The 26,172-nt window shown below is 49.2% G+C and overlaps 1 protein-coding gene across 1 annotated transcript in view; it reads left to right on the forward strand.

The window, feature by feature from the left end:
- LOC129125864 (gamma-aminobutyric acid receptor subunit gamma-4) overlaps positions 1-24,109 on the forward strand; it is a 41,561-nt gene extending 17,452 nt beyond the window's left edge. The window contains exons 4-9 of the mRNA XM_054641531.2: positions 10,520-10,740; positions 11,161-11,243; positions 12,827-12,964; positions 14,384-14,536; positions 17,602-17,804; positions 18,870-24,109. Of these exons, the coding sequence (XP_054497506.1) occupies positions 10,520-10,740; positions 11,161-11,243; positions 12,827-12,964; positions 14,384-14,536; positions 17,602-17,804; positions 18,870-19,163 (1,092 nt within the window). The 3' untranslated portion in view covers positions 19,164-24,109. The remainder of the gene's footprint in view (positions 1-10,519; positions 10,741-11,160; positions 11,244-12,826; positions 12,965-14,383; positions 14,537-17,601; positions 17,805-18,869) is intronic.
- Positions 24,110-26,172: the final 2,063 nt, after the last annotated feature.

Genomic DNA, 26,172 nt, shown 5'->3' on the forward strand with positions numbered 1-26,172 from the left:
TCCCCCCTAAAGGCAGATGCCCGTGGGAGGTGTGAACCAAAACACTTGGGAGTGTGGGCAGGGGAACACCTTGTCTCCATGTGGCTGGGGAGCAGGGGAGGTCACAGTGGGGATTCTCCAAATGCTGGGAGCTTTGTTTCTGACAGTTCCCCTCAATCAGCTTCTCTCTCCCTCCAAATTTGCCACCTGTGCTGCCTCCCACAGCAGAGTGTGGCCTTTAGTCTGTCATTCTCCTCCACAGTCACCCAGAGCCACCTCAGCAGTGTTGAAAAGGCAAGGAGAGGAAGCAGAGCAGCAGGGTAGAGGAGTGGGAAAAGCTTCAGGGAGTTGGGCTGGTTGTTCCTACAGCCATAGGGGTGAAGTTAAGATGATAACTGGGTGATCTTCATTTGGTTCTTGGAAAGAAAAGCTGAAGGCAGAGAAACCTGGTTCATTCAGGATGAACCATTTCCCTCCATGAGCTGGCATGTCCAGGGACTGCAGCCTTAGTCTCTCACATGACTCTGTACCTTGTGAGGAGGCACAATGGACCCTGGTTCCTCTCTCTGGATCAGCAAGATGAAAATACATCACTATTTCTGCTCTCACAAAAAGCCAAAGCCAAGTCCAGGTGCTGGAATTTGGTAAGGAGCAGTTAAAGATGTGCTGTCCACCTCCCAGGAACTTTGGACTAACCCAAAGATCCCACATTGTTTGGTTTCTTTCTGTGTGTGATTCTGGGATATACAAGATCTGCCAGAGTATTTCTTACACTACTGTATAGAAAACAGAGCCTTTATCTTTTTCACCACTTCCCAAAGATGTTCTGAAATCATTGAGGGGAGCTGGGGAAGGTCAAGTGGTTGAGTCTCAAAGGAGGCATCTACAGCAGGCAGAGACTGTACAAAACAGTTGGGAGAAGGAAAAATAAAGGCTGGGAATATCAATCCCTCATTTCTGAGGAGAGTGGTTTGCACCCACCAGGTGCCATGGGAAGTGAGCAGCCCTCAGGAGCAGAGCTCAGCAGGTCCTGCTGGCCCAGGGCTGGTGACCTGAGTGCCAGATGGCCTCCCCACTTGGCCTGAAGTGTGGATTTGTGCCTGGAGAGGGGAATCAGCTGCCCTGGGAACCCTTCTGCAACTGCTCTCCTGCTGCTTCACCATCCCAGTGCCCAACAGGGGAGGCAGAGAGAAATTGTTCTTTTTTTGTAACCTGATTAGTTTCTCCCAGCTGCTTTCCACAGCCTGGTGCTCCCTTCAAATCTCATTAGGGCTGGGCTGTGATTGTGTGGTGGCTTGAAAAGAACTGCAGAAGGAAAAACAAAATGAGGCAGAGAGAAGGAATATCAAGGAACTGGCAGGGCAGGAAGAGAGAGGTGGTAAGCACAGCAAGGGGGCATGAGAGACAACATGAAACAGATTTCCTTGAAAGAGTTGGTGAAGCAGAGCACTGTTCCCATCTCCTCCTTCACCCGGGGCCAGGAGAGAACAGGGTCAGCAGTGAGGATCTCTGCAGAGGGCACAAACTGCTCCCCTTTTGGGAAAACAGAACTTTCTCAGATGTTTTGAATGTCCTTTTTTTACCTTGAGGGTGACAATCAGACAGGGATTTATACAGGTGGTTTTTCTCCTGGCCAGTGCAGGCATTTCCATAGTGTGGGTGGCATCCCAGGGACTTGGGTGCACTGTCCTTTCTCAGCCCAGGTCTGGGCTCTGCTGGATCCTCTCAATGTGCTGCCAGCAGAGGTGGTTTGCCAGAGCTCAGTGTGTTGGGGAAGATGAAACAGGAAAGCCTTATAAATATGATTGCCTGGCAAAAGATTTTGAGAATATAGAAACTATAAGTGAGATTGAAATGAAAGCAAGCTTTGAGATACCTCAGTTACTGAACACCTGGAAAACAATGGCATGGCCAGCTGAAGGTGATCCCCTTTTGATGGAACAACACCCTCTGCTTGCAGACAGGCCCAAGGGGCAGAGCAGACCCTGCCAGCTTGGCAGAAGGGGCCCAAAGAGGAGTTTGTAGGGTTTAAAATGTAACACAGTGTGGTAATGTAATGATTCTTACAGGCTGTATGGAAATGCTATAGGATTTGTATATTGTACAAGATTGGTTAGTGAGAATCAGAATATTCAACACAGAAGATTTATTGTATTGTAACGAGAACTTTGCACTCTTACTTCTTGTCTCTTAGCTCTTGACTTTTACTCTCTTACCCCTTTTACTCTCTTAACCCTTTTACCCTCTCATCCTCTCTCCCCCTCTCTCCTCTCAGTCCTGCTCTGAGCTGTGTCTGGCAGCTCCCAGCAGGGCCCTGCACCCAGGCCCTTTGCAATGAACCCCAAATTCCAGACCTGGCTGCAGAGATCTCTCATCTCTGTCCATCCTGACCGTGCTACCCCATCAATCCTACATCAGTGTTTGTTGGGAGTGAGTGAGTGTTTCTCACAGAGCAGGGCTGCAGCAGCTGCTCCCCAGTCCTGGGCAGTTCTGCACTGCTCATCCCAGGGTTTCATTTTAGTCACAGTGGGTGGCACGGGAATGGGAAATACAATTAAAGAAATTCCAGCTTCTCATCTGAATCTTGTCAAGCTGTTCTGGGGGAGCAATCCCGGGGAGTTAATTGTATGCAGTGAGAAGGTTTGTGCTCCAGCCCTTCCCAAGGAAATTTCCTTTTGTCTCCTCAAACACCCCGTGAGCCAGAAGGACAGATGAACAACAGCACCTGCCCAAAGTGTAAAATATCTCCTCCAATTATCCTATGTTATCTCTGCTGCTCTGCCCTCACATCTTCCATCCTCACCTCTTCTCTTTCCCCACCTGCTTTCTTCTTCTGCACAAAGTTCCTTTGACATTGTAGGGAGCAGTTAAGCATTTAGCAGTGAGGTGTGACATGAAGACAAGACTTTGGACAAACCTAGCTTTGCCTTGCCCAGGTATTTTGCAGAGATTGTGGAAACTGGGCTGCATCTTATCTGCATCAGAATTTCATGTGACTTTGCACCCAGAGCAGGTCCTCTCCTGAGAGTGGAGGAAAAAAAAATCAAGCTAAAAGGAGGTGGCTCCTTCCCTGAGATGCTTTGCATAATATTTCAGTGTCCAGTACCTTCCCCTTTAATCAATTCTGCCCCATCTGAGCATCCTGTGTCCACACCTCTGCCTTTTCAGTGATAACCTCATCAGGGACAAGTGCAGACAGACTTGTGCTTCTGCAGAGCAGAGTCTGGCTGATGTCATGTCTGGCCTCAAGGACTTTCCTCAGTCCTCTGGGTGATGGCTGCTAACAGATGCTAAAACACACACGTGCAGGTCTTGTGCCCCTGGGGCTCACAGGGAGAGCCCAAGGAAAGAGGAATGGGCACCCTGGGGCTGCCTGGGATGAGATAACATCACTGCAGGGCAGGAGGGGAACATCTCTGAAGAAAGGATTTGGGGTGGTTGGCTGTCAGGAGTGTAAAACCTGCCTTTTAGATGTCCCCCCCTGCACATCCACGGCAGCAGGAAGGAGCAGAGGTGCAGGGAGCAGGCAGATGGGGCTCTCAGAAGGCAGCACAGGTTTGAAAGCCCTGTCCAGTTCCCATCTGCCAGCTCTAGGGGTGAGCAAGCCGTGACTGGGGGAGTTTGCAACTGACAGAGCAGCATTTATAGCATGACTTGTTTGACAGCTCCTGGCACGAGCACAGGACATGGAGATGGTTTTTAATAGCACGTTTGTATTAAAAAAAGAACTCTCTTTCAACTGAGATTCCCTGGACAGAGGCAAAAGACATTCAGGCAAGGACAGCACTGCTGGTGCTGCTGCAGAAGTGAAACAGATGGGAAGTTCAGTGTGTCACCTTGAAAGCACAGATCACCACAGCTCTGCTCCTGCTGTCCTTGAGAGCTCCCCCAGCCACTCCAGCACCATGTCCAGAAATCTCTCTGGGGTCTGATTTCAAGGGAAGAGGACCTTGGAGGTGGAATTAAACTTATATTCTCATTCTTTTGGTCGTTGTGTTGGAGAGACAGATCTCACCAAGAGCAGGGCCATGGAGGTGGCCACAAGTGAGGTGTCCCACACTACTAATGGCAGAGCTGGGAGGAGCCTGGCAGTGCCCAGGCAGTCCCTGAAGTGGTCAGTGTTGGGCACAGCATGTGCTTTTGGTGCCTGTTCCCTCTGCTGGCTGCCCACACATGTCATGCCCAGCAGCACATCCCTGCCCACCAGCTGGGGGGACAAGAAGTGGTGCATTCAAATATCAAGATTATTCTAAAATACAGTGTCTTGGTTTAGAAAGCCAGGAGTCTGCTAAGGAAGGCAGGAGCCTCCCCTGAAATGGAGAATGTAAACCCTCCCCACCCCTCTGAATTGCTCTAAATTTTAAATTAAGGGGCTCTCAGGGAAAAAAAAAATATGGGAGCAGGAAATAACAGTTCTTCAATAGGGAAAGAAAAACAAAAGGATAAAATAAACAATGCAGTGCACTAGAACAACACTGCCAGAGTCAGAACCCAGCCTGACACCCTGTGGGTCAGGCTGTTGGCAGCAGAACCATTGGAATTGTGGCTCAGCCCTCCTGCAGTGCCAGGGGTGGCTCTGCTGGAGCAGGGATCCTGTAGAGAAGGATGGATTCTGCCTCTGAAGATCCAGGGGAAGGAGAGGCAGCTGCTGTTCCTCTGGGGAATCCAGTGCAGAAGCTGTGCTGGTGTTCCAGAATCTCCAGATTATATCCAGGTAGGAATGCTTGGCTCCTCCCTCTGGGCTCACATCTCCCAATGGGATGCTGTAGCTCTTATCAGCCATGCAGGGACATTCAATAGCTGTTATCAGCAGGTGTCCCCTCCCCAGGGAGGAGTGATTGTGGTCACTCAGAGAGAGAGATAAGGCAAACTGCCCACTGGACAAAGATAATCTGCCATACAGATGGTAATTGAAAACTCCTTGCATTGCAATCTTCAACATACAGTTCTCTTATTTAGGTTGTTTATTTAGTCTTGAAGGCATCTCCAGACTTTTTACTATTGTAGAATGTGTTCCCTGGGATGTGGAGACACGTGTGGTGCAAGCCAGGATTTGTCTGAGATGTTTGCAGGCTGGAAAAGTGTTTGGGTTGTCCTGGAGAGGAAAATGCTCACCTGGGCAGGGCTGTGGGGGTGTGGACAGAGTGAGCACAGAGTGTCCTACCAGCCCTTGAAAAAAACCACCCCATTCCTGGGTGTCCTCTAAGAAAGAACTTCTGAGAATTCCCTGAATTGCAGCATCCCTGAGATGCCTGTGACATTTGCTTTGCTTGGCTGTGTGATTGGCAGCATGGCCACATCACACCCACGTCAGAGCACCAGAAATGCTGTCCCTGCTTTATTGGACTGCAGCGAGGGATTTGCTTGGAGGTGAAGAGGGAAGGCAGCTCTGTGAGTAAGAACAAATATCAGAACAATGAAAGCTAGAAAGTGACTGTCTAGGAGATTAATCTCTCAGCCCCACTGTTATTTAGGGTTTTTCACAGAGTATTCTGAGTTGGAAGAGACTAAACTCTCTCTCCAGCAGAGGAAAATTGAGGAAGGTGTTTCCAGGTCTCCGAGCCCTCTGTTCAGAGCTTTTCTTGTTGCTGTTGAATACAAGTGAAGTTGCAAAAACTACATTTAAATGCTTCATTTTATCCTAATTTAGGAGGCCATCTATGACATGTTCGTCTCATGGCTTTCCTCCTCTCTTTGGCACTTGGCAGAAAGCTGAGTTCTTAACACAGAAAAAAAAGCTCATAAATGGAACAGAGGAACCACAGGGTCCCAGCCCCTCTGGTTCCCACTAATTGCACTCTTGAGAGGGGTCAGCTGAACTGAGCACACAAACTTGATAAAAGCCATTTGGAAAGGGTGCTTTGGCAGAGCCCAGCTGTGTTTGTTTGGTGTGTAAGGTAACCTGAAAACACACAGTGTTCACTTCAAATCTTGTCATGCAAACCCTGTGAGTTTAAGCTGTTCTGAAACTCAGCAGCCCTAAATTACATTTGCTCTGAACCCAGGGTGGAAGTTGGTCCAGAGCAGAGTTCCTAAAGCCAGATCTGCCTGGGAATGTGGGCTGATTCCCCATCTCTGAGGGCAGAGGAGCAGAGATAACCCAAGGAGCAGAGATAACCCAAGGAGCTGCCCTCAGGGTAGCACAGCACACCAGGCCAGCTCCCAGCTCCTCTCTGCTGGGACAGGCTGATTTCTGAACAAGTCTCTTTTCTTTTGGATTGAAAATGTTTGGAGTTTTCTTAGAAATTACTTTTCACACAGCAAAATCATAGCTTTTGAAAACTGAAAGGCTTTGAGAACACAATAAAATCTTTTTGTTGTTATTTTTTTCTTCCAATATGAAACACCCCCATCAGCTCCCCATCCTTTTATTTCTCACAAATGTTCTTTAACCGAACACCATTCTTTCCATTGAATGTTTGCAGGTCATGCCATTCTCTGGAACTGTGTTTCCACCAGCATCTGTGCTGACCACATGAGGACAGCCAGGGCTGCTCAGGGGTGCGCAGCAGTGCCAGGTGATGACAGTGCCCAAGGGCCAGCAAGGCTGGGCTGGAGCACTCTCAGCCAGCAGAGGACACGCTACAGGGCATCCCTTAGCACAGGATAAACTCATGTGACAGCATTTAGGGCAGGCAGCCCTCTGGGTCTGCCTCATGGGGAGTTGGATTTGTTATTCCATGACTGAAATTGGATGGAATATTGCATGCGTGCCAACATGTGTGTGCTACCCCACGTGTGTGATCCAAATGGTGTGGCCAAACTGTTAAAGCAATTCCTCCTTCCCTCGTTAGCTCCTTCTGTTAAAACCACTAAAAATGCCTGTGCCTTCACAGAGGAGTTAACAACCTCCATGTGCTGCACAGCAGATGGTGCAGTAATGGTGGGGGCGTATTTTACAATAACCCTTTTCCACATGGGGAAATCGAGGCATTGAGGAGTCTCTTTCTGATGGCTGAGTGTCAGGGGCAGAGAAAAACTACAGGGGTGCAGGAGATGGAGAAACAGCGCCCTGAGTTTTAGGGGCTGAGCTCATCCTGCCAAACTCCAGCTACTCAGCTTTGGTCTTTGACTCTCCCAAGGTCAGGAAGAGTTTATTCTTAATATATTATTAAGAGGTATTTCCATAACACAACTTGGACTGCTTCACGTTGAGATCCCCCACCAGCAGTCCCTAAAAGCTGTAGGAACCCCATGGTCAAGCACCTCCTGTTTTAATCACCTTGGCAGATGCCTGCAGCTAAGTGGGATCTCAATAACACCCAGAGAGGGGTCTGAGCACCATCCCACAGCTGATCAGTGCAAAACCCCAGCCATGCAAGGCTCCTCAGCATCACTGAGGCTTCCTGGTGGGAATGGGTGCTGAATTCTTCAGGAGCTGTTGTGGTTTAGCCCCAGTGGGGCCACACAATGCTCACTCACACAGCAGCACAGGGGAGGAAGCTGGAAGGGTAAAAGTCCTCCCAAAGGCCACAGCACTTTTGTATAAATCTTGCCTCAGATAATTCTGAAAGAAAATACATTTGTAAATGCCAAAAACTCCCAATGGGCTCCCTACAGGGAGGCAAGGGAGCCAGCTCAGCTCCTAAGTTCTGCCTCGTGAGTAGCTGTGCTAATAATAGCCACTGAAATGAGATCAAACCACAGGACAGTGACAATAACAGCTCAGATGCTTTACAAGAGCTGAATGACTTGTGCACCACACCTTTTGCAAAGGCTGGCTATGAATGGCACAGGAGGAGCTCTTTAATGCTGATCCCTCCTGAAAATCTGAGCTTGACAACAAATGCTAAGCCCCTGGGATAGCTGACCCTCCACTCTTGCAGAGTGTTAGCATTGATTATCCCAGACTTGAGTGCTGAACTTTAAGGCAGGACACAACTGAGATGTCACCAGTGACTCCAGTTGGTAGTTTAACACTGATAGTGCCATCAAACATTAATTTATCACTGCAGGTTTGGTTGCTTTCTCCTACACCAGAGATATTACTTAGGAGGAGCTATGTAAACTCACATGAACTCAAACAGGGCGTGCAGTAATGGGGGAGAATTTGTCAAATATTGTGCTATTTTGGCCCCAACGCTGCAACAATGCTGCTTTTATTTCACATTTTTCCATGTCTCCATCACCACATACTCTATACCCGAGCAGTACCCGGTGTGATCCTGTGGCCACATTTCACAGAGAAAAGCAAGGCTCAACTTCCCAAGGATTTTCTGGGAATCGCAGCGAGGATCCTCAGAGAAAGAAAACACAATTCTTATCTCATTTGCTGTGCCTGTGTTTGTGCCAAAGTAGAATGCAATGTGGAGATTGTTTGCCCAAAGTGATGGTGTTTTGTTTCCTTGGCCTGTCAGGCCCAGGTGTGTGTGCAGACTGTGGGTCAGCAGACACTGACAGGATTCTGGGCAGCTGAGTTGAGTTGGGTGCTTGTGCAGATTCAGTGTAATATAGTGTAATATAGTATAGAATAATATAGTGTAATAAAGTAATTCATTAGGCTTCTGATACCCGTGGAGTCAGATGCATCATTCCTCCCCTTGCTGGAGGAGGCTCTGGCTCTGCCCCTGGCTCTGTGCACTTGGCTGTGAGAGCTGCTGCTGTCCTTAACTCTGTGTCTGCTTTGAATGAACTGTGGAGGCAAAGCCACCCCTCTGAACGTGCTGCACCTGTCCCCATTCTCCCCCCTTGGGCATCCTTTGGGACCCTGTCCCCTTTGCTCATCCCTGTGTCTAACCAGGGTGGAGCATCAGCCCGGAGAGCGACTCGGCTGCTGATGGCAAAATCTCTTCCCTCACCATCTCATTCCTGTAAAGGGACATGCAGGGCACCCATCACTCTCTCTGCTGGCTGCCAGGGGGGGAGGATGGAGCAGGGCCCTGGCTGCGCCCCGCAGGACGCGCTGTCCCAGGGAGTGCTGCAGCTCTTCCAGCAGCACGGCTGGAGGAGCCGCCTCTGAACCGGCAGCCAGGGGAGGATGTGCTGCAGTCATAAAAATTCCACCGAGAGAAATCAATAGAGGGAGGAGGAGAGTGAGAGGGAGGGATGGCAAAGTCAGACTTTCTTCATCTCTGCACACAAAAGAGAGGGAGGCAGTGGGGGTCGTGCAGGTTCAACAGCAGTGAAAGGGACCAAAAGTCGCGTCAGGAGCTCCCAGGAGCAGGTGACTGACTGCAGCATGCACTGGTGGGACTGGATCTGGGGCTGGTTCAGACAGCTGCTGAGTGCCAGACTTGTTCCTGCATGGCATTAATTAGCACCTTCTCAGGCAGGCTGAAAAGGAGTTTAAGGAGCACGCTGAGCTGCGGCAGCGAGCAGCAGAGTGGTGGGCTAATGGTGTGGGCTACTGCCAGTCCAATCCAGGCAGGAGCTGCCTCTCACATCTGCCAGTTATCCAAAGCTAGGACACACTCCCTTACCAAAACTGGAGGTCCTTATTATAGTGGAAAATCTCTTTTCAGTGAAAGACTCAGGATTTTTAACTGGTTTCACTCAGAGCTGGGACCATGCAGGCCCAGGTTTCTTTTCTAATCTCCAGCAAGGGGTATCCACCCAAGGACCCAGAGTGCTCTGAGTTTTCAGATAATCCCTTTTCAGTCCTTTAGCAAGGGGTGGATTACCACTAGATTTATTTACATTTTTTTTTAATTTTTACATTTTTATAAACTTTTTTTAGCACTACCATTGTTCTCTGTACAAATGAGGAGTGTGGAACAGGGCTGGGCTGTCCCCAGTAAATAACAGAAAGAGCTGTCTGCTTGCCTTCTCTGCTAAGCTGGGGAGCAGCTTTCCCTGCCTGTGATTGAAAAGGGGGAGCTGAACTTAAGGCTGGATTCAGCCAATGTCCACACTGCCCCTTCATGCCTGTGCTTAAAAGGAGTATTGAGTTGTCTGCCAAGAGGAAGCCCAAGGTCTTGTTTGTATGGTCCTGGTTTTCCAGGCAAGGGCCAGGCTCAGCCCAGCAGTGAGCACAGAATCTCTGGCTCTTCCTGAGTGTGCCATGGTATAGCAATGCTGTGAGGGCTAATTAATTACTTTATTATACTATACTATTCTATACATCTAAAACTGGATCTGCCAAGCACTCAACCCTGCACACAACTGCTCTGCACTGCCCTGAATCTCGAGAGTGTCAGCTGACAGTCCTGACACACACACACACACACACCTGGCCCTGACAGGCCAAGGAAACAAAACACCATCACTGTGGGTAAACAATCTCCACATTGCATTCTACTTTGGCACAAACACAGGCACAGCAAATAAGATAAGAATTGTCTTTCTCTGAGGTTCAGAGAATGTGAAACCCAGAAATATTCTTGGGAAGAATCATGCCTTGCTTTTCTCTGTGAAGAGAAATGTGTGGCTACACCATGGATGTCCTGGCTGTGAGCTACTGGTGAGCTTGGAAAGGTGTCAGAGGCCACCAACGCCTGCTCCCAGACTGAGAAAATCAAAGTTCAGCCTGCAGACCAGAGGAGCAGGCTCTGCTTGGCCTGAATCCCTCTCAGAACATCCCATTCTTCCCTGTTGTCCCCAGGAATACACCATTGACATCTTCTTTGCCCAGACGTGGTACGACCGGCGCCTGCGGTTCAACAGCACGCTGAAGGCTCTGACGCTGAACACCAACATGGTGAGCCGCATCTGGATCCCTGACACCTTCTTCAGGAACTCCAAACGGGCTGATTCCCACTGGATAACCACTCCCAATCAGCTCCTCCGCATCTGGAATGATGGGAAAGTGCTCTACACTCTCAGGTACATCCAGCAGGCTCTGGTCTGATGACAAAGATGGTCAAGTGGTTCCCTAAACTAAAATCCTTTAAAATGTTTACTCGGTCAGTCCAGCTGTTTTATTCTGTTAATAAACAGAATAAATGTTTGATAGATAAATAAAAAGAGAATTTGGCTCTTTGTTCCCATAACTTCCCACTTTCATAAACGGATCTGAAAAGTTCACTAAGCAGAAGGGCTTTTTGAAGGTGAAATTTACATGTTTTTCCTCACCTTGAAAATATCCAAACATGTATTTTTGGTTTGGAATGTTCCTGCAAACAGACTGATCTTCAGCAAATTAGTTCTCAAGGAAGTGAGAATGCCTCTGTCACATTTAGGTGCTGGAATCAAACCATCTTCACCAGCTCAAAATCTCTGTCTCTCTCTCTCCCCCTGTCTCAGGCTGACAATCGAGGCTGAATGTCTGCTCCAGCTGCAGAATTTCCCAATGGACACTCACTCCTGCCCTTTGGTTTTTTCCAGTTGTGAGTATACATATTTCAAAGATATCTTTAGAAGGCAAGCAGAGAAACCTCAGTGGAGGTTTCTTTTCTGGGGAAGCCACCCTCCCTTTTAGCTACATTTTTTCACCTAATTTCCATGGCACCCTTCCTGGCCCATTTCCCTTCATGGCCTGAAGCATCCTTCCACTCCTGGGCTAGCTGAGATCATCAGCAACAGAATCACAACATCTCTGAGTTTCTCCTTAATTTGGGTGGATGGTTGGAGGAGATTGTTTCACTGACCTTCTGGTCACTCCAGACAGAACATGGATATATTCTGGTGGACAAATGGCACCTGTCCTGCCTTGCATCTTCTCCCACTCTCTGAGTGAGGTCTGGAAACATTCTGCTCCAAAGGAGGGTTACTCAGACCTCTCCTCCCAGGCACTACTCATCCAGACTCTTCAGCAGAGAAGGCTTCTGATGTTATCACATCTCCTCTGGTAATTTTGCAGGGAGCCTCTCTGCACCAAGAGATCCCTGTCCTCGTACGTGGGTGGGAAATGTGATTTAATCATCTGAGCTCGGGTTCTCCTGCTTCCCCTGCCACTGAAGAGATGCAGCTCAGAGCTCTGAGGTGCTTCAGAAGGAGGCAGCATGCTGAGGAAATCTCATCCCTTCATCTCCCACCACCCCTCATCTTTGCTAATTAGTGGTGCATGCTGTACATGCTTGATAATTAGAAACACACTGTTAGTTAGCTGCCAAGCTTTTACTCCATCCTCCTCCTAGGAACTTTCTCCCAGGTCCCAGCTTCACTGCAGGCTTGTTTCTTTATCAAGAAAGCCAGAGGCAGGAGAAGCTGTGCTGCAGCCTGCAGGGCCAGGCTTTCTTCTCCATGGAGAGTGCATCCCTTCTTTTCCATAGATCAGCTGCCAGGGCAAGAGGTACAGGGAGCACACAGAGCAGCCAGAGCCATGCTGGCAGCTGTGTATTCCTGATGTACTCATGGCTGGGATGGCACTCATGAGGTGCCAGCTGCCCCAGGGAGATAAAACCCTTAAAGACTTCAGGCTGGTGGAGTCACAGAATTGCAGAAGAGTCAGGGCTGGAAGGAGCCTTTGGAGATCCTCTAGAACAGTCCCACTGGCAGGCAGCATCACCTAGAGCAGCTTACACAGGAATGCAGCCAGGTGGGGTTTGAATCCAGAATTTTGACTCCAGAATCATGGGAGGAAGACTCCACAACCTCACTGGGGACACTGTTCCATTGCTCTGCCACCTTCAATCGAGTTCTTCCTCAAACCAGCAGGGTCCTCTTGGCCCAACCCACATCTCATTCCCGGCACTGCAGTCCTTAGAAAGGCTCTGTTTCTGGCAGTGCCTTGTTTCTGGCAGTGCCTTCCCCATCCCCAGGATCTGAAGCAGCCCACGAGGGTAGGTCCAGCCCCTACTCCCATTCCATGTGGGAATGCCTCAGGGAATCCAAACAAAAGGCACCAGAAAGACCTGCTGAAGGGCTGCCGTTTGCAGAGCAGCTCTGGTGAGATGCCCGTGTTTCTGCAGTCAGGGGGTGCCCAGGGTGGGCCTGGGTGGCATTGTGTTGCTCTGATGGCTTTTCCCAGATGGATACCCTCGGGAGGAGATCGTCTACCGCTGGAGACGCTACTCCATCGAGGTGTCTGACCAGCGCACCTGGAGGCTCTACCAGTTCGACTTCACGGGGCTGAGGAACACCTCAGAGGTCCTCAGGACTGGGGCAGGTGAGCCAAGGGGAGGCAGCCCCTGGGGCACCACTGTGCTGTGCTTTGGGGGGAGGCAAAGCAGTGGGGAAGGGGGGTTACAACAGCATGGTCAGAGGAAAAAGAGAAAAAGTAAAAGATGGAGCTTGGCTTGAGGGAGCAGAAGTGATAGGGATGAAGGGTGCAAGGAGAAACCAGAACCACTCACATCTGTGAACTGTGGGGTGACAGTGCTGGTGTGAATGAAGCTATCCCTAACTGAAGGGTCAGGAGGGAGAGAAGAGGGAGCTTCAATCCCCTTTTGTTGCAGTGTGTGCATGCTGTGTAATCTCTGGGTGATGCTTATGATTGGAACGGGGCTGGAGGAATCAGAACTTGCAGGCCTCGATCTTTCCTTCTGTAAACTCGTGTCAGGCTGATGAACACCTGAACTGTGCTTTAAGAGACAGGGACAAGGCTGCATGTGTGAAGAAACTAAATAATGGAAGCCCTTCAGCTCCTCCTCCTCCTCCTCATAATAGCTCACATCCCCTTTCCTTCCCACAGCCAGCTGAGGGAAGCCTCTGGATTGCTGAAGGTGGGCTGAGCTCATACTTTTCAGCCCTCTGAAACAGCCAGGAGCTTCTCCCACTCTGCAGGAAGCTGCTGCTCTCAACAGTGGCAGCCAGGGTAGAAAGGCAGCACAGACTGGGACAAGAAGTGAAAGTGTCTTGAATGCACCAGTGGCCCTCTGATGCTTGTCATTCTCTTTTTTTTGGTAATTGCTTGCAAGCTCCATGTTAACCCCAGAGCTGTCAGGTGGCTTTTTTCCAATACTCACTGTGAGCCTCTGAAAAAAGGAAGAGCCACCACTGTAAGTTGCCAAATGAGCAATTAGGATGTACAGCACCACATGCCTTTTCCAGAGGCAGGAGCAGACTCTCAGTGGAAGTGATTGAAGGACACCTCCTTTGTCACAGCTCAGGTAGTTCGTTAGCCAGCCAGGCCTGTTACAGCCAAAGAGCTTCTGTAGAAAAGAAACCCTTGCAGCAATCAGCTGAAGATAAATGCTCTCTGCAGCTCCTTCCCTGAAACTTTTCCAGACTGTGTGCTTTTCACTGTCCTTAGCCAGGCCAGTATGAATGCAGCTTGGTGGCCATATGGATAGCCAGGCAAAGAGCCAGTTGGGCAACCACAAAGTCAGCTCCTAAATTAGTCACAAAGGCAGCTACAGAGCCAGCCATGTAGCCACAGAATCCACTAGCAACAAAACCACAGAGTCACCAAACCTGCTCAGCCAGCCACGTGAAGTTAACAGTCTGGGCAGCTACAAAACCAGATGGACAGGCACTTAAAGCAACAAAAAAGCCTCATCAGAAACTCCAAATTCTGAAACTTTGCTGATTTTTCTGCTTTAGGAAGCCTCATGTTGTGATGCCAATGTCTGTTGCTTTTTCCTAGGGGAGTACATGGTGATGACAGTTTCTTTTGACCTAAGCAGACGTATGGGTTACTTTGCCATTCAGACCTACATTCCCTGCATCCTGACTGTTGTTCTTTCCTGGGTTTCCTTCTGGATCAAGAGAGACTCTACGCCAGCCAGGACATCTCTGGGTAAGAGACAGGATGATGCATGTCTGATGCTTGTCAAACCCTGCCAGGCAAGCAGACTGGCAGTGTTGGACTACAAAATCTCCTGAAGCACTTTGCCATTTTCTGGCATTTTTGAGCTTACCAGAGAAGATGCCACTCTTTCAGCTTCCTGTGTGTAACACTCCACAGCTCAACCAAATCTCCAGGTGTGCTGGCTTGGGCTGCTGGATTATCTCAGGAGAGCACCTCACTCTTCTCTTATGGCTTCATGTGAAACCCAAGCACAGCCTTTTCTGGGGGAAATCTAGGACTTTTGAACAATTGATTAATAGTAATAAGTAGAAGCTGATTATTGTTTACGATATACATATATTTATAGATTTTCTAAACTACTAAGTACACACTTTTTGATTGGTGCTTTTGTTTTGTTCACTCATTTTCTGTTTGTATTTCTTGGAGTATATGATTGGTTACAGTCTATGTGTTTTACAGTCTTCTGTTATCTAGTTCTTGTGGTCTTGGTATTTGGTTTCTCAGCCTCTTCTTTCTTAATTTAGCACAATTTTTGTTCTAATAGTCTTGATGAATTGTTGATGTTTCGATAACAAACTTAGAAGTAGCTTGGCTGGTGCACACTTGCAAATACATTGCAACACTTTTCCAAGCTGACAATGGGATCTTCTCATGCACCAAAAGGGAGAGAAAAGGGCTGAGCTGTGGCATTGCAGTGCTGCCCAAAGGGCTCCTGTCACAGGCACGTTTTCCACATTTCCTCACAACTTCTCAAGGCTCCTGTGCAGGGCTGCTGACAGGAAGGTTGTAGGGTTAATGGGCAAAGTTGCTTGGCTGCATCCACAGAGCCCCAGGCTCTGGCAGGAGCTGGCAGCCCTGTAGGTACAACCTTTTTGTGTCAGTCACCCCACAGGACCCAGGGAGGGACAACAGCTCTGCCTGTTGTTGAGATTCTCTCAGCAAACTGCAGTGGCTCCTTGAGGCAGGAGAAATGCTTCTGTTGATTGAATGCTGCTCTGATAGGTGCTGGGGACACCTTTGCAGTTTTCAGTAGGTTTTGGCTGTATCTGCATTTTGCAGCAAGCTGTGATTCCCAGTGCTGTCCTTCCTATCAGCCCTGCTGACTTTGCCTTTAATTGGAGGCAGCATTCCCAGCCCTGCCTGCAGGTCTCTGTGGGCATGGAGAGGAGAGGAGGGGCCATCAGCTATTCAGAGCCCATCCATGATGGCCATGTCTCCCCACCTCCCTCTCAAAATTAATTACTTTGGTGCTCCTGGAGGGGGGAGGAGGAGGAGGGTGTCATTCCCAATGAAGGTGAGGGTGTGCTGTAGTCTGTGGCTGGTAAAGGAATGAACAGCAAGAGGAAAATGTGCACAGCTCTGGTGACTGTCTCAAAAAACAAAGGCAGGTTTCCCCAGGAGAGGGGCCCCTCTCTATGGGAAGGGACTATAGCCCATGAAGAATAATGTATTCTCTCCACAGCCCCTGTTGTACTTTACACAAATGATCCCCAGCACATTCTGAGCCTGCCAGCCTACATGAGGGAGATGTAAACTGGACCAGTTCCACTGGCACTGCAAAAACATGGGAAGTCACATCACATCTGCTACTGCAAGTACAGCAGGAAAACATGAAAATCTTTGGCCATGCTCACCCCCAGAGCCACTGAGGTGACCTCAGGGAAGGGTGTCAGGTGGATGTAGGTGGATGCTAGGGAAGGAGGAACAGGTTGACTTCCTGCTTCTTCCCCACATCCTGAAAATCAGTGGATGAGATCACAGGACCAGCTCCTGTAGCTGATCCTTTGTTGGCTCCTGACACTTCATCTCTGGAAGCAGAAACGTGAGCACTGCTCCTCCTGCAAAAACGATTCCAAGCCCCACTCATGTCAAAAGAAATTCCTTATCACCTCCTACACACTTGCCCTCTGCATCAGGGGATGGATAGATTGTGAAGAGCTGTCTCTGAAGAATAGCCAGGAGCAGATTGGAAATTTATGGAATCAGACCAAGGCAATAAAGGGAACCTGTATCTACTACAGGGCAGCCTGATGAGCAGGGAGCAGAACAGCACTGGCAGATTTTTCAGGACATTTTCCAAAGAGCACAAGTGCTCTCAATTCCCAGGTGTAAGAAATCAGGAAAGGAAGGCAAGAGACCAGCATGGATGTGCCAGGAGCTCCTGGTCAGACTAAAGGGTGAGAAGGAAATGCACAGGCAGTGGAAGCAGGGCCAGGTATCCTGGAAGGAGCACAGGGACGCTGCCAATTGTGTAGGGATGGGGTTAGGGATGCAGAGGATATTAACACAGGCTTCTCCAGGTTTGTCAGCCAGAAAAGGAAGGTCAAAGCACGTTGAATACAGATGGCAAACTGGTAAAAATGGATGAGAAGGAGGCTGAAGTTTCTTTTTTGCTTCAGTCGCCACTGGCAGCCTCTCTCCCCACATTCCACAGTGGGTGGGCTGCAAGTCAGGGAGAGGAGCAGCAAAGTCCCTCTCACTGCAAGATCAGCTTTGAGACCACCTGAAGAACCTGAACACCCATAAATCTATGGGACCTGACAAGATACATCCGATTGCATGGCTGATTTGGTTTCCAAACCACTCTGTGACACTTGAAAAGTCATGGTAGTAACCAGAAAAAGGGAAATATTGCACCCATTTTTTCAAAGGGTAGAAAGGAGGGCCCCAGGAACTACAGACCTGTCAGCCTCCCCTCTGTGCCTGGGAAGATTGTGGATCCTTCTAGAAGCTGTACTAGATTGTGTACCTTCTAGAAGCACATGGAGGACAGGAGGTGAGGGCAAGCCCTGCCTGACCACCCCAGCCTCATGCAGAGTCTGATTTTCCCGCTCATTTACCACTGATGGTCTGTGTGATACTGAGTTTTGAACATCATTCTTTCTCATAGAGCATTATCAGAGGGTGCCTCAAGACCAGAGTCTGGCTGAGCAGAGCCAAAATGGGACCAGACAACCAGAGCAGAGGGGAAATGGGGGTGTTCTGAGGGGTGGATGTGTGTAGAAGACAGATGTACTCCTTGTCAGTACTTAGCCAGCTGTTTTCTCTCTCAGGGATCACGACTGTGCTCACCATGACCACCCTGAGCACCATCTCCCGCAAGCACCTGCCCCGTGTTTCCTACATCACTGCCATGGACCTCTTTGTCTCCGTGTGCTTCATCTTCGTCTTCGCCGCTCTCATGGAGTACGCCACGCTCAACTACCTGGTGGGAAACAAGAAACCCCTGGAGCACAGCCACAGGAAAGCCAGGCTGGTAGGTGGATGCTGCTACAACCCCAAGCTATTTAAAAATATCCTTCCTGAGCCTGCATTGGAAACTGCTGATGTGGTTTAGGGCCTGACCCATACTGAGTTCACCCAGTGGGTCTGAGAGGTGAGAGAGACACAGCCAGAGAAAGCAGCTGAGGCTCCCTTAAAACAAGGAAGCCCCTGTCAGAGCCAGGTATGCTCTGTGCCCTCTTCAGAATTGCTGGAGAGCTCATCAGAACAGTTTAGAATGACTCACATGACTGAATGTAAATGACACTCTAAGACTCCTGTATCAGTTTGATCTCTGGATTAGAGAGGTATCTCAGGTCACAGAGATGCAGAAACTGACTTTTCTTTGTGTCTTCTCCTGAGTGTGAGGATAGTGAGCCCATAGTGATCATCATTCTCTTCATCCTCATCCTCTGTCATGAGATCTGCCCTAGCTCATGGCAGGTATTTCTGGCACGTGAACTGAAAGAGGCCTCTGACCTGGGCAGAACTGAAACAGAAAAATACATATCTCTACTGGGCCAGGCTCATTTCCCAGCACATCCCCCATACCCCTGATATCCCATCCTCCTATCCCAGGGTGGACAGAGCTCTTCTGTGAGGCTCCTGATGGGCCCAGAGGAGTCACACACACACAGCCTTTCCCCAGCTTTTCTGCAGTAACAGGCAGCAACCAGCAGACACATCTGGGCTGTGTGCTGTGTCTTCAGAGACAGCTGAGCTCAGGGAAATGAGGGAAGAGGCCAGAACAGATCGAACAGGTCGTGTTCCTGCACTGACTGTTACTGCACAGATGGGCAATCAGTGCAATCAGGCCTTTGCTGAGTCGCGCTGTGCCCTGGGGTGCCGGGAGAACGCTCACAGTCACGCAGGGAGCTGCAGCTCCCCAAACGTGGTGATTCACAGCCAGGTGCAGAGACTGGGCATGATCAGTCATCCCCCTCCACTGAACTGCACCCATGATGATCTGATCTGTTGCCAGCTGGGCCGGGGTTGGTGTCCAGAACACATTTTGCTGCCTTTTCCTCCCCTTTAACCTGCCTGCCTGTCCCCCTCACAGCCACCTGCGGGCGCACAGGTGATGCCGACCTTCACCGCCATCAACATCAACCACATCATGCACTGGCCCCCGGAGATAGAGGAGGATGAGGATGACGAGCCCGGCTCCCCGTGCCTGGAGGGGAAGGAGTGTGAGAGGTTCTTCTGCTGCATCGAGGACTGTCAGACGGGGATGTGGCGGGAGGGACGGGTCCGCATCCACATATCCCGCCTGGACTCCTACTCCCGCGTCTTCTTCCCCACCGCCTTCCTGCTCTTCAACATCGTCTACTGGATTGCCTATCTCTATCTCTAGCCCTCCTTTGTCCTCAGCTGGAACGGGCAGGGCAGCAGCAAGAGGGGCTTCTCGAGGGGCATAGAGAACAGCATCTCTCCTGTTGTAGTCAGCTGTCAGTCTGAGCAACCCGACCTGGTGATTCCCTCTTCCTGCTCTCTCATCTCTTCTGAGAAGAACCAAACAGCTTTTTTTTTTTTAGCCTTCTAACATATCTTTTTAGAGAATCTACCCTTCCCCAGACAGCCCTCTCTCCAACACCACCAGCATTGTACTCCTTGTAAGATTACCCAAAAACATCCTATTCCCATCTCAAGCATTAGGGATTTTGTCAAATACAAAAAAACCTTAATGCATTTCATTTTTCCATCCAATCCTACTCCGAAATTTCAAGGCAAGTGATGGCAAATGGAGTTTTCTGCATAGTTATTAAGACTGCAAAGGAAATAAAATACATCTTACGACTTCTGCACCACTTCCACCAGAACAGATTTTGTGGGGTGCCTGAAGCTCGGAAAGGTCAGGAGGAAATAGTGTGGACAAGGACAGCAGTGCAGCTCTCCCACAGTAGCTGGGCTTGGCTGAAACGTTTTGGGCCTGCCCAGACATCTGATGGTGGCACTGACGAGGATGGAGTTGCTGCAAGCCTCCCCCAGCTCCCCGCAGAGCATCTCTGAAGCATTCCTCACAGATCACTCCAGGACACCCTCCCACTGAGGCACTGCTCATTCCCACCCCACGGTGATGGAAAGCATTTCCAAGCTGGAAGGGCCCACCTGCCTTACTGGAGCAGGCTCTTCAGGGCCCACGGTGACATTTCTGCTGTGTGACCAGGACTCAGAGCAGGCTCTGCAGTTGGGCATAGCCAAAAGAGGGGGGAAGTCCTTGTGAGAAGGGCCAGAAGAAGCCTCCTGAGCCTGCAGTGAGGTAGTTCTCTCTGGGCTGTCCCACATGGGCTGTGAATCACAGAGGGGCAGTGCTGTCCTGGCAGGGACACTCGCTGATGCCATCAGATCTGTGCTGGGTGGTCAGTGCCAACCTGAGGAAGGGGTATAGGAAAGGGAACACACAGCTTCCAGTGCATTCCTGCAGCTCAGATGTGTTCCCTTCTCTTTTTTTTTCATAATTGCATAAAACAAGAGTTTTCACTCTAACTGGATGGCTCCTCCCAGTTGCCATCATCACTTGGCCTGTTTCCTCATAAAATCAGGAAATGGAGTGAGTTGTCCCTGATGGATTTTAAGAAGGACAAGCGTAGTGAGATGGTCCCATCTTAAAGAGATGGAGAAATGCATTACACAGTTTCAGCTGGGGGAGAAACTGCATAATAAAGAAGAGGAAACTGAGGCCCAAGGTCCATAATGTGTCAACTGGCTGCCTCCCCATTTACACCAGCTGCTGATGTGGCCCACAGCATGATTGTGAGAAGCAGTGGGCTGTTAATAGTTACTTACTGTGTAAATTAGAAACAAAAAGATCTTTTTTAAAAAACAGCATGTTTTAGAAAAAAATTAGGACTTAAAAGGCTTTCAGGAGAAGGAAGCCAGCATGGCTGCAGAGGAAAAGTTAGGAAAGGCTGGCTCACAGGACAGCTAACAGGGGCAGGAGGTTTTAGATATTCTTGGAGAGCAATTTGGTCTGGTTTAAAGACGGATTTTGACGCTGTTAAATCTGATCTGAATAATGAAGTGTCATGTTTAATTCATTCACAAATGCAGCCTTACCTGGGTTCCAGATGAACAGCTAGAGCATCTTATTAAGTATACAATAGTACAACACTCAGCTAAGTATAACCTAATGGGGTCAGACCAGCAGAGCTCTGAAAGGGGAAATTGTGCCTGTCTAACCTGTTACAGTTCTTTTAAAATACCAAGGAAGAGATAAAGGTTACTCAGAAGCATAATTTGCTTAGCTACTCCGACAGCTTTTGAAAGGGAGGAAAGAAATTGTGGCGGGCGGTTCTAACTGAGGAAATTGATTTAGCAAAAGAATTATTAAGGAGGTTCTAATTAGAGGAAATTAACTGAGGAGAGGGGGGAAAAAAAGAATTGTTAAGGAGGCTCTAATTAGAGGAAATTAATGTTTTAGAGAGAAAGACACAGAGAGGGAGAAGTCTAAGAAAAGAATCAAAACAACTTGCAGACAAGGGAAGCTGCTGGGTGACAGTGCCGACTCCCAGCCAAGCTGGATGATGTTCTGCTCCCAGTAGCAAAGCGTTATTAGATGTAGCAACAGAAAAACCTCCTATGACTCAGCCCTACACCGACAGGGAGCTGGATTAAACAGGGTCCTGTGATCTCTTTGGGGAGCCAAAAGGAAAGAGCATCCTGGATTGAAAGTGGCTCACACGCCAGGCTCTGAGTGAAGCACGTCCTCCTCGCCTTTGGGCAGGCAGCTGTCGGGGCTGTGTGGGAGGGGACGCCCCGGCGGCAAACCAGGGTCTGTGCCAGATCCCTCCCCAACAGGATGGTGGCTTGAACGGTGTGCAGGCACTGGAGGCTGCACTGAGCACAGGGAGCAAAGTGTGGAAGGGAAAAATTAACAGCCCTGTGCAACAGAGCCCAAACAGCTGCAATTTGCTGTAGCTTCGAAGCTCTTGGTGGACACAATTGATTGTCATGGGCACTGGAGAACAGACCTCAGCCCTGAGAGCAGCAACTTGTTGAAATTAGACCTTTTACAAAATCAGCCAGGAGAGAAATGGGGTGTACAAAAACCTAAGAGGACAAAGTAGACTTGAAAGATTGTAAGATTTCACCAAAAAAAGATAAAGCCAACACACACCTAGGTAATTGAACCAATGATGGAGGATTTGACAGAGGAAAATAGTCTAGCGTGGGCTGGAGCACAAGGAAGCTGATTACTAAGGCTGGGGAAGGAGGAGGGAGGGGGCTTTTTGGCTTAGGGAAGTCTGTGCCCATCATCCATAGCACAATAAATAAAGGCATGCACAAATTCAATCATGTTTTTAATTTTCTATAGTATCAAAAAAAAAGGAAAAAAAAAAAGGAAAGCTAAGAAAAGCCAAAAAGAAAAATCTGCCATTCTTTTGGAATGACTTTGCAAGGCTCCAGTTTCCTTATAGAATAGTTTTTTCCAGCTATCAGGAGGGGACCCAGGGCACAGAGACATCCAGTAGCTGTGAGTTGCCCAGCTCAGCTTGGCCCTGGAGTTGAGCCCCTCTGTGCTCTCCTAGGCTGGCATTAGACACAGACCAAAGCCCTAAGGCTGAGCTGTGCTGCTCTGGGCAGGGAGCACAGAGGCACCAGGGCTGCTGCAAAGCTCTGAGTTTGCTTCAAACACCTGCGTGGCTGTGCTGCCTCCTCCTCTCATGGAGGTTTCACCATTCTCCCCTTCCCAGGTATTTGGTGGAGGAGCTGTCAGCCTCACAGCCAAGTGGGCACTGGGCTTCCCTCACCTCCTGCCTCCCCTTCCCAGGGAGCAGCCAGTCCCATTCCCACCCCTGCCATGGTGAAGACAAACACACCCAGGGCAGCAGGAGCAGGGCAGTGACCTGTCCCTGTGTGCTGGGCATGGTGAGGCCACTCCTCAGCTCCCCAGGTCAGTTTTGGAAAGGTCTGGAGCACAAGCCTTATGAGGGGATGTCTTGGTTTGGAAAGCCAGGTGTCTGCTAAGGAAGGCAGGAGCCTCCCCTGAAATGGAGAATGTAAACCCTCCCCACCCCTCTGAATTGCTGTAAATTTTAAATTAAGGGGCTCTCAGGCAAAAATACGGGAGCAGGAATAACAGTTCTTTATTAGGGAAGAAAATAAAAAAGATAAAATAAACAATGCAGTAAACTAGAACAACACTGACAGAGTCAGAACCCAGCCTGACACCCTGTGGGTCAGGGTGCTGGCAGCAGTGCCATTGGAATTGTGGCTCAGCCCTCCTGCAGTGCCAGGGGTGGCTCTGCTGGAGCAGGGATCCTGTAGAGAAGGATGGATTCTGCCTCTGAAGATCCAGGGGAAGGAGAGGCAGCTGCTGTTCCTCTGGGGAATCCAGTGCAGAAGCTGTGCTGGTGTTCCAGAATCTCCAGATTATATCCAGGTAGGAATGCTTGGCTCCTCCCTCTGGGCACACATCTCCCAATGGGATGCTGTAGCTCTTATCAGCCATGCAGGGACATTCAATAGCTGTTATCAGCAGGTGTCTCCCTGAAGGAGGAGTGGGTGTGGAAGAGATAAGGAAAGCTGTCCACTGAACAGAAGCCAGCTGCCATACAGATGGCAAACAGAATACAATTCGCTTGGCAATCCAGGACAGCAGAAGCTGAGGGAGCTGGGGGGGCTCAGCCTGGAGAAAAGGATTCTCAGGAGAGACCTTTTTGCTCTCCACAGCTCCCTGACAGGAGGGTGTGATGAGGGGTGGGTCAGTCACTTCTCACAGATAACAAGAAACAGGATAAGAGAAAACATACTCTAGTTGTGCCAGGGCAGGTTTAGGTTGGATATTAGGGAAAAATTCTTCACTGGAAGGGTGGTCAGGCTGTGGAACAGGCTGCCCAGGGAAGTGGTGTAGTCCCTGGAAGTGTTTAAAAGATGTGGAGATGTGGCACCTGGGGAGATGGTTTAATGGAGCTCTTGGAAGTGTTAGATTTACATTTGGACACAATGATCATAAAAGGTCTTTTCCAACCTAAGTGATTCTGTGATTCTGTCACTCTACTAGCCTCATACCTAATGATGGGGAATGGAAATTATGATCTCAGCATTCATGTCTTGTGGTCTTTCTTTGGAATATAAAAGGAAATCAGGAAGAAGGTTGATTTTTCATTTCTCTGCCTCCAATTCCTATTCTTCCCCTCCAAACTGTGCCACATAAGGAACCATTTTTAGCCTGTATGCTCTTCAGGACAGGGATTCTGTTACTGTGTGTTCGTACAGGGGCTGGCACTCTGGGGCTTGGTCCTTAACTGAGATTTCTGGATGCTTCTTATTATACATAATAAACAACATTATACCGTGCCCATCCTTACCACTGTCTATCTACACCTTGTAAGAGGGGCAAAAATTGTCCCCTGGCCCCCTCCTGATGGGGTTACTGGAGCTGGTTAATGAATTTATGTCCAGAGAAAACTATCTTGTTGGACAGCAGGGGAAAATGTCACTGATGTTTTTGATGGGTGGTGGATATTTTTGGGTTTGTTGTTTTGCTTTAGGAAAGGCAGAAGTTGCTTCAAGTCAGCACTGCTCAGGAGCAGTCTCAGCCATTCAAAGTCATTCTTTGTAAAGCAGGAGAAGGCCTTGCTTGTCCCCCTCACTGTGTTGCCATTGTAAATAAAATAACTGATGCTTCCCCCAGTGTCTTGGGGTGGAGGGGGTTTGGCAGTAATATTTGGTGGACTTTATTTCAGCCTTTCTCTATTTCCATTCATGCTGGTGACTTTTGGAGCAACCACAACCCAAAGGACAGCCCCAGCTCTGGAGGAGGCCTCACCCAACAGCCACCCTCTTGTCCCTGGGCCACACAGCCACATCTGTGTCACTTTAACCTTTTCATCATTTTATCCCCCTTTCTTCCCCACTTTTGAGTGCCAGGGGAGGCGTTGTTATTTAGCACTGAGGCACAGGGAGGGAAGGTGCTGCTTTCTGAGTGCCCTGGGGCAGAGACCCCCAGCCCACAAATGGAGCACCTCCACCTCTCCCTGGCACACTGTGCATCCCTCCAGGATTCAGCAGTTCCCAAAATGTTAAAAACATGAGGTCACGAAGGGGGAGGGAAGGGGAGAAGAGAAAGTTATATTAAGTCGTTACTTTTTATATTCCTGATATACATTCATTATAATTTGTCTTCCTCTTAATGCCTGAGAGTTGTAGGCCTTGGGAAGATTGAATTTAAGGAGAATGACAGTGGCCAAAAATGTTCCAAGCTGTGTGCCTCAGGGTAAGGGAGGAGACACAAAAATTCCTGCTGGATGGGATGGGATGGGATGGGATGGGATGGGATGGGATGGGATGGGATGGGATGGGAACTGGCTTCCCTCATGGAGAAATGGCCCCATCACCCAACACAACCTCTGGCAGCCCATGAAGGGCAGGAGGCACCTGCTGTGAAGGGCTGGGGTAGAACACACCTTGCTCCCAGTGTTGCCATCAGAGTGGGTGAGGAAACCCAAGAACCCAGGGGAAATGCACCATTGCCTGCAGAACTTCTATTTTTTTTTTTTTTAAGGATTGTGCATGAGAAAATTGACTCAATTTTCTCTCTGAAGGACTCTCAGGTCTTTCAGGTTGGTTTTTTGTGGTTATTGATGCTTGACACGATTTTACCCCTCTCTACTTGTTTTTTCCCCTTCTACCCACAACTTCCAGAAAAAGTAAATAATAGAGTCTGGGCCCTCTCTGTCTCAGCCACACTTCTGGCACCATCTGGGCCTCGGTGAGAGTCAGAAGAATGCAGGATGGAGGGGAGCTGGGAAGGCTCAATAGCTGCTCTGAGCAGGTCGGCATAGCAACATCTCCAGGGAGAGCACTCCATGGGGTAATTTCCATTCCCTTTAAAGCCCACTTGGGCTGCTGGAGTGGTATAAAAGGGACTCAGAAAAAGCCTGTTAATTAGGATTAGCAGCTTCAGGAACATCAAGCCACAGTGCTCTGAGCTGAGCCATTTATCTAAGAGAACTCAAGGCTCTTGACTACCTCCTTCACAAGGCACAGCATACCAGGCTGACAACTTTGAAATCAGATGGCAGAGCCATCTTTGAGGGAAGGGCCCCACTCTGGCTGCTGAGTGGCTCTGCAGCCCCTCTCCTGTGTTCACACCACACTTTCCTGGGCTCAGGAGGCACAGACCCATCTCATCAACACAAACTGCACGGGGTGTGAAACCCACAGAGGGTGTGAAACCCACAGGGCACATGCTGGGTGCCCCTGGGTGAGGTTTTGGGATGATTCATGTGCCATGGATGTCTAAAGAGCCCCAAGAGAAAGCAGCCAGTGTGGACAGGAGGTGTCACCATGCTCTTTCTTGGACTCCTTGGAAAAACAAGGCAGGGGCATTTTCACAGCTCCTGGGATATGACTTTTAT

Source organism: Agelaius phoeniceus, chromosome 14 (genome assembly GCF_051311805.1).
Source record: "Agelaius phoeniceus isolate bAgePho1 chromosome 14, bAgePho1.hap1, whole genome shotgun sequence".
Lineage (NCBI taxonomy): Eukaryota > Metazoa > Chordata > Aves > Passeriformes > Icteridae > Agelaius > Agelaius phoeniceus.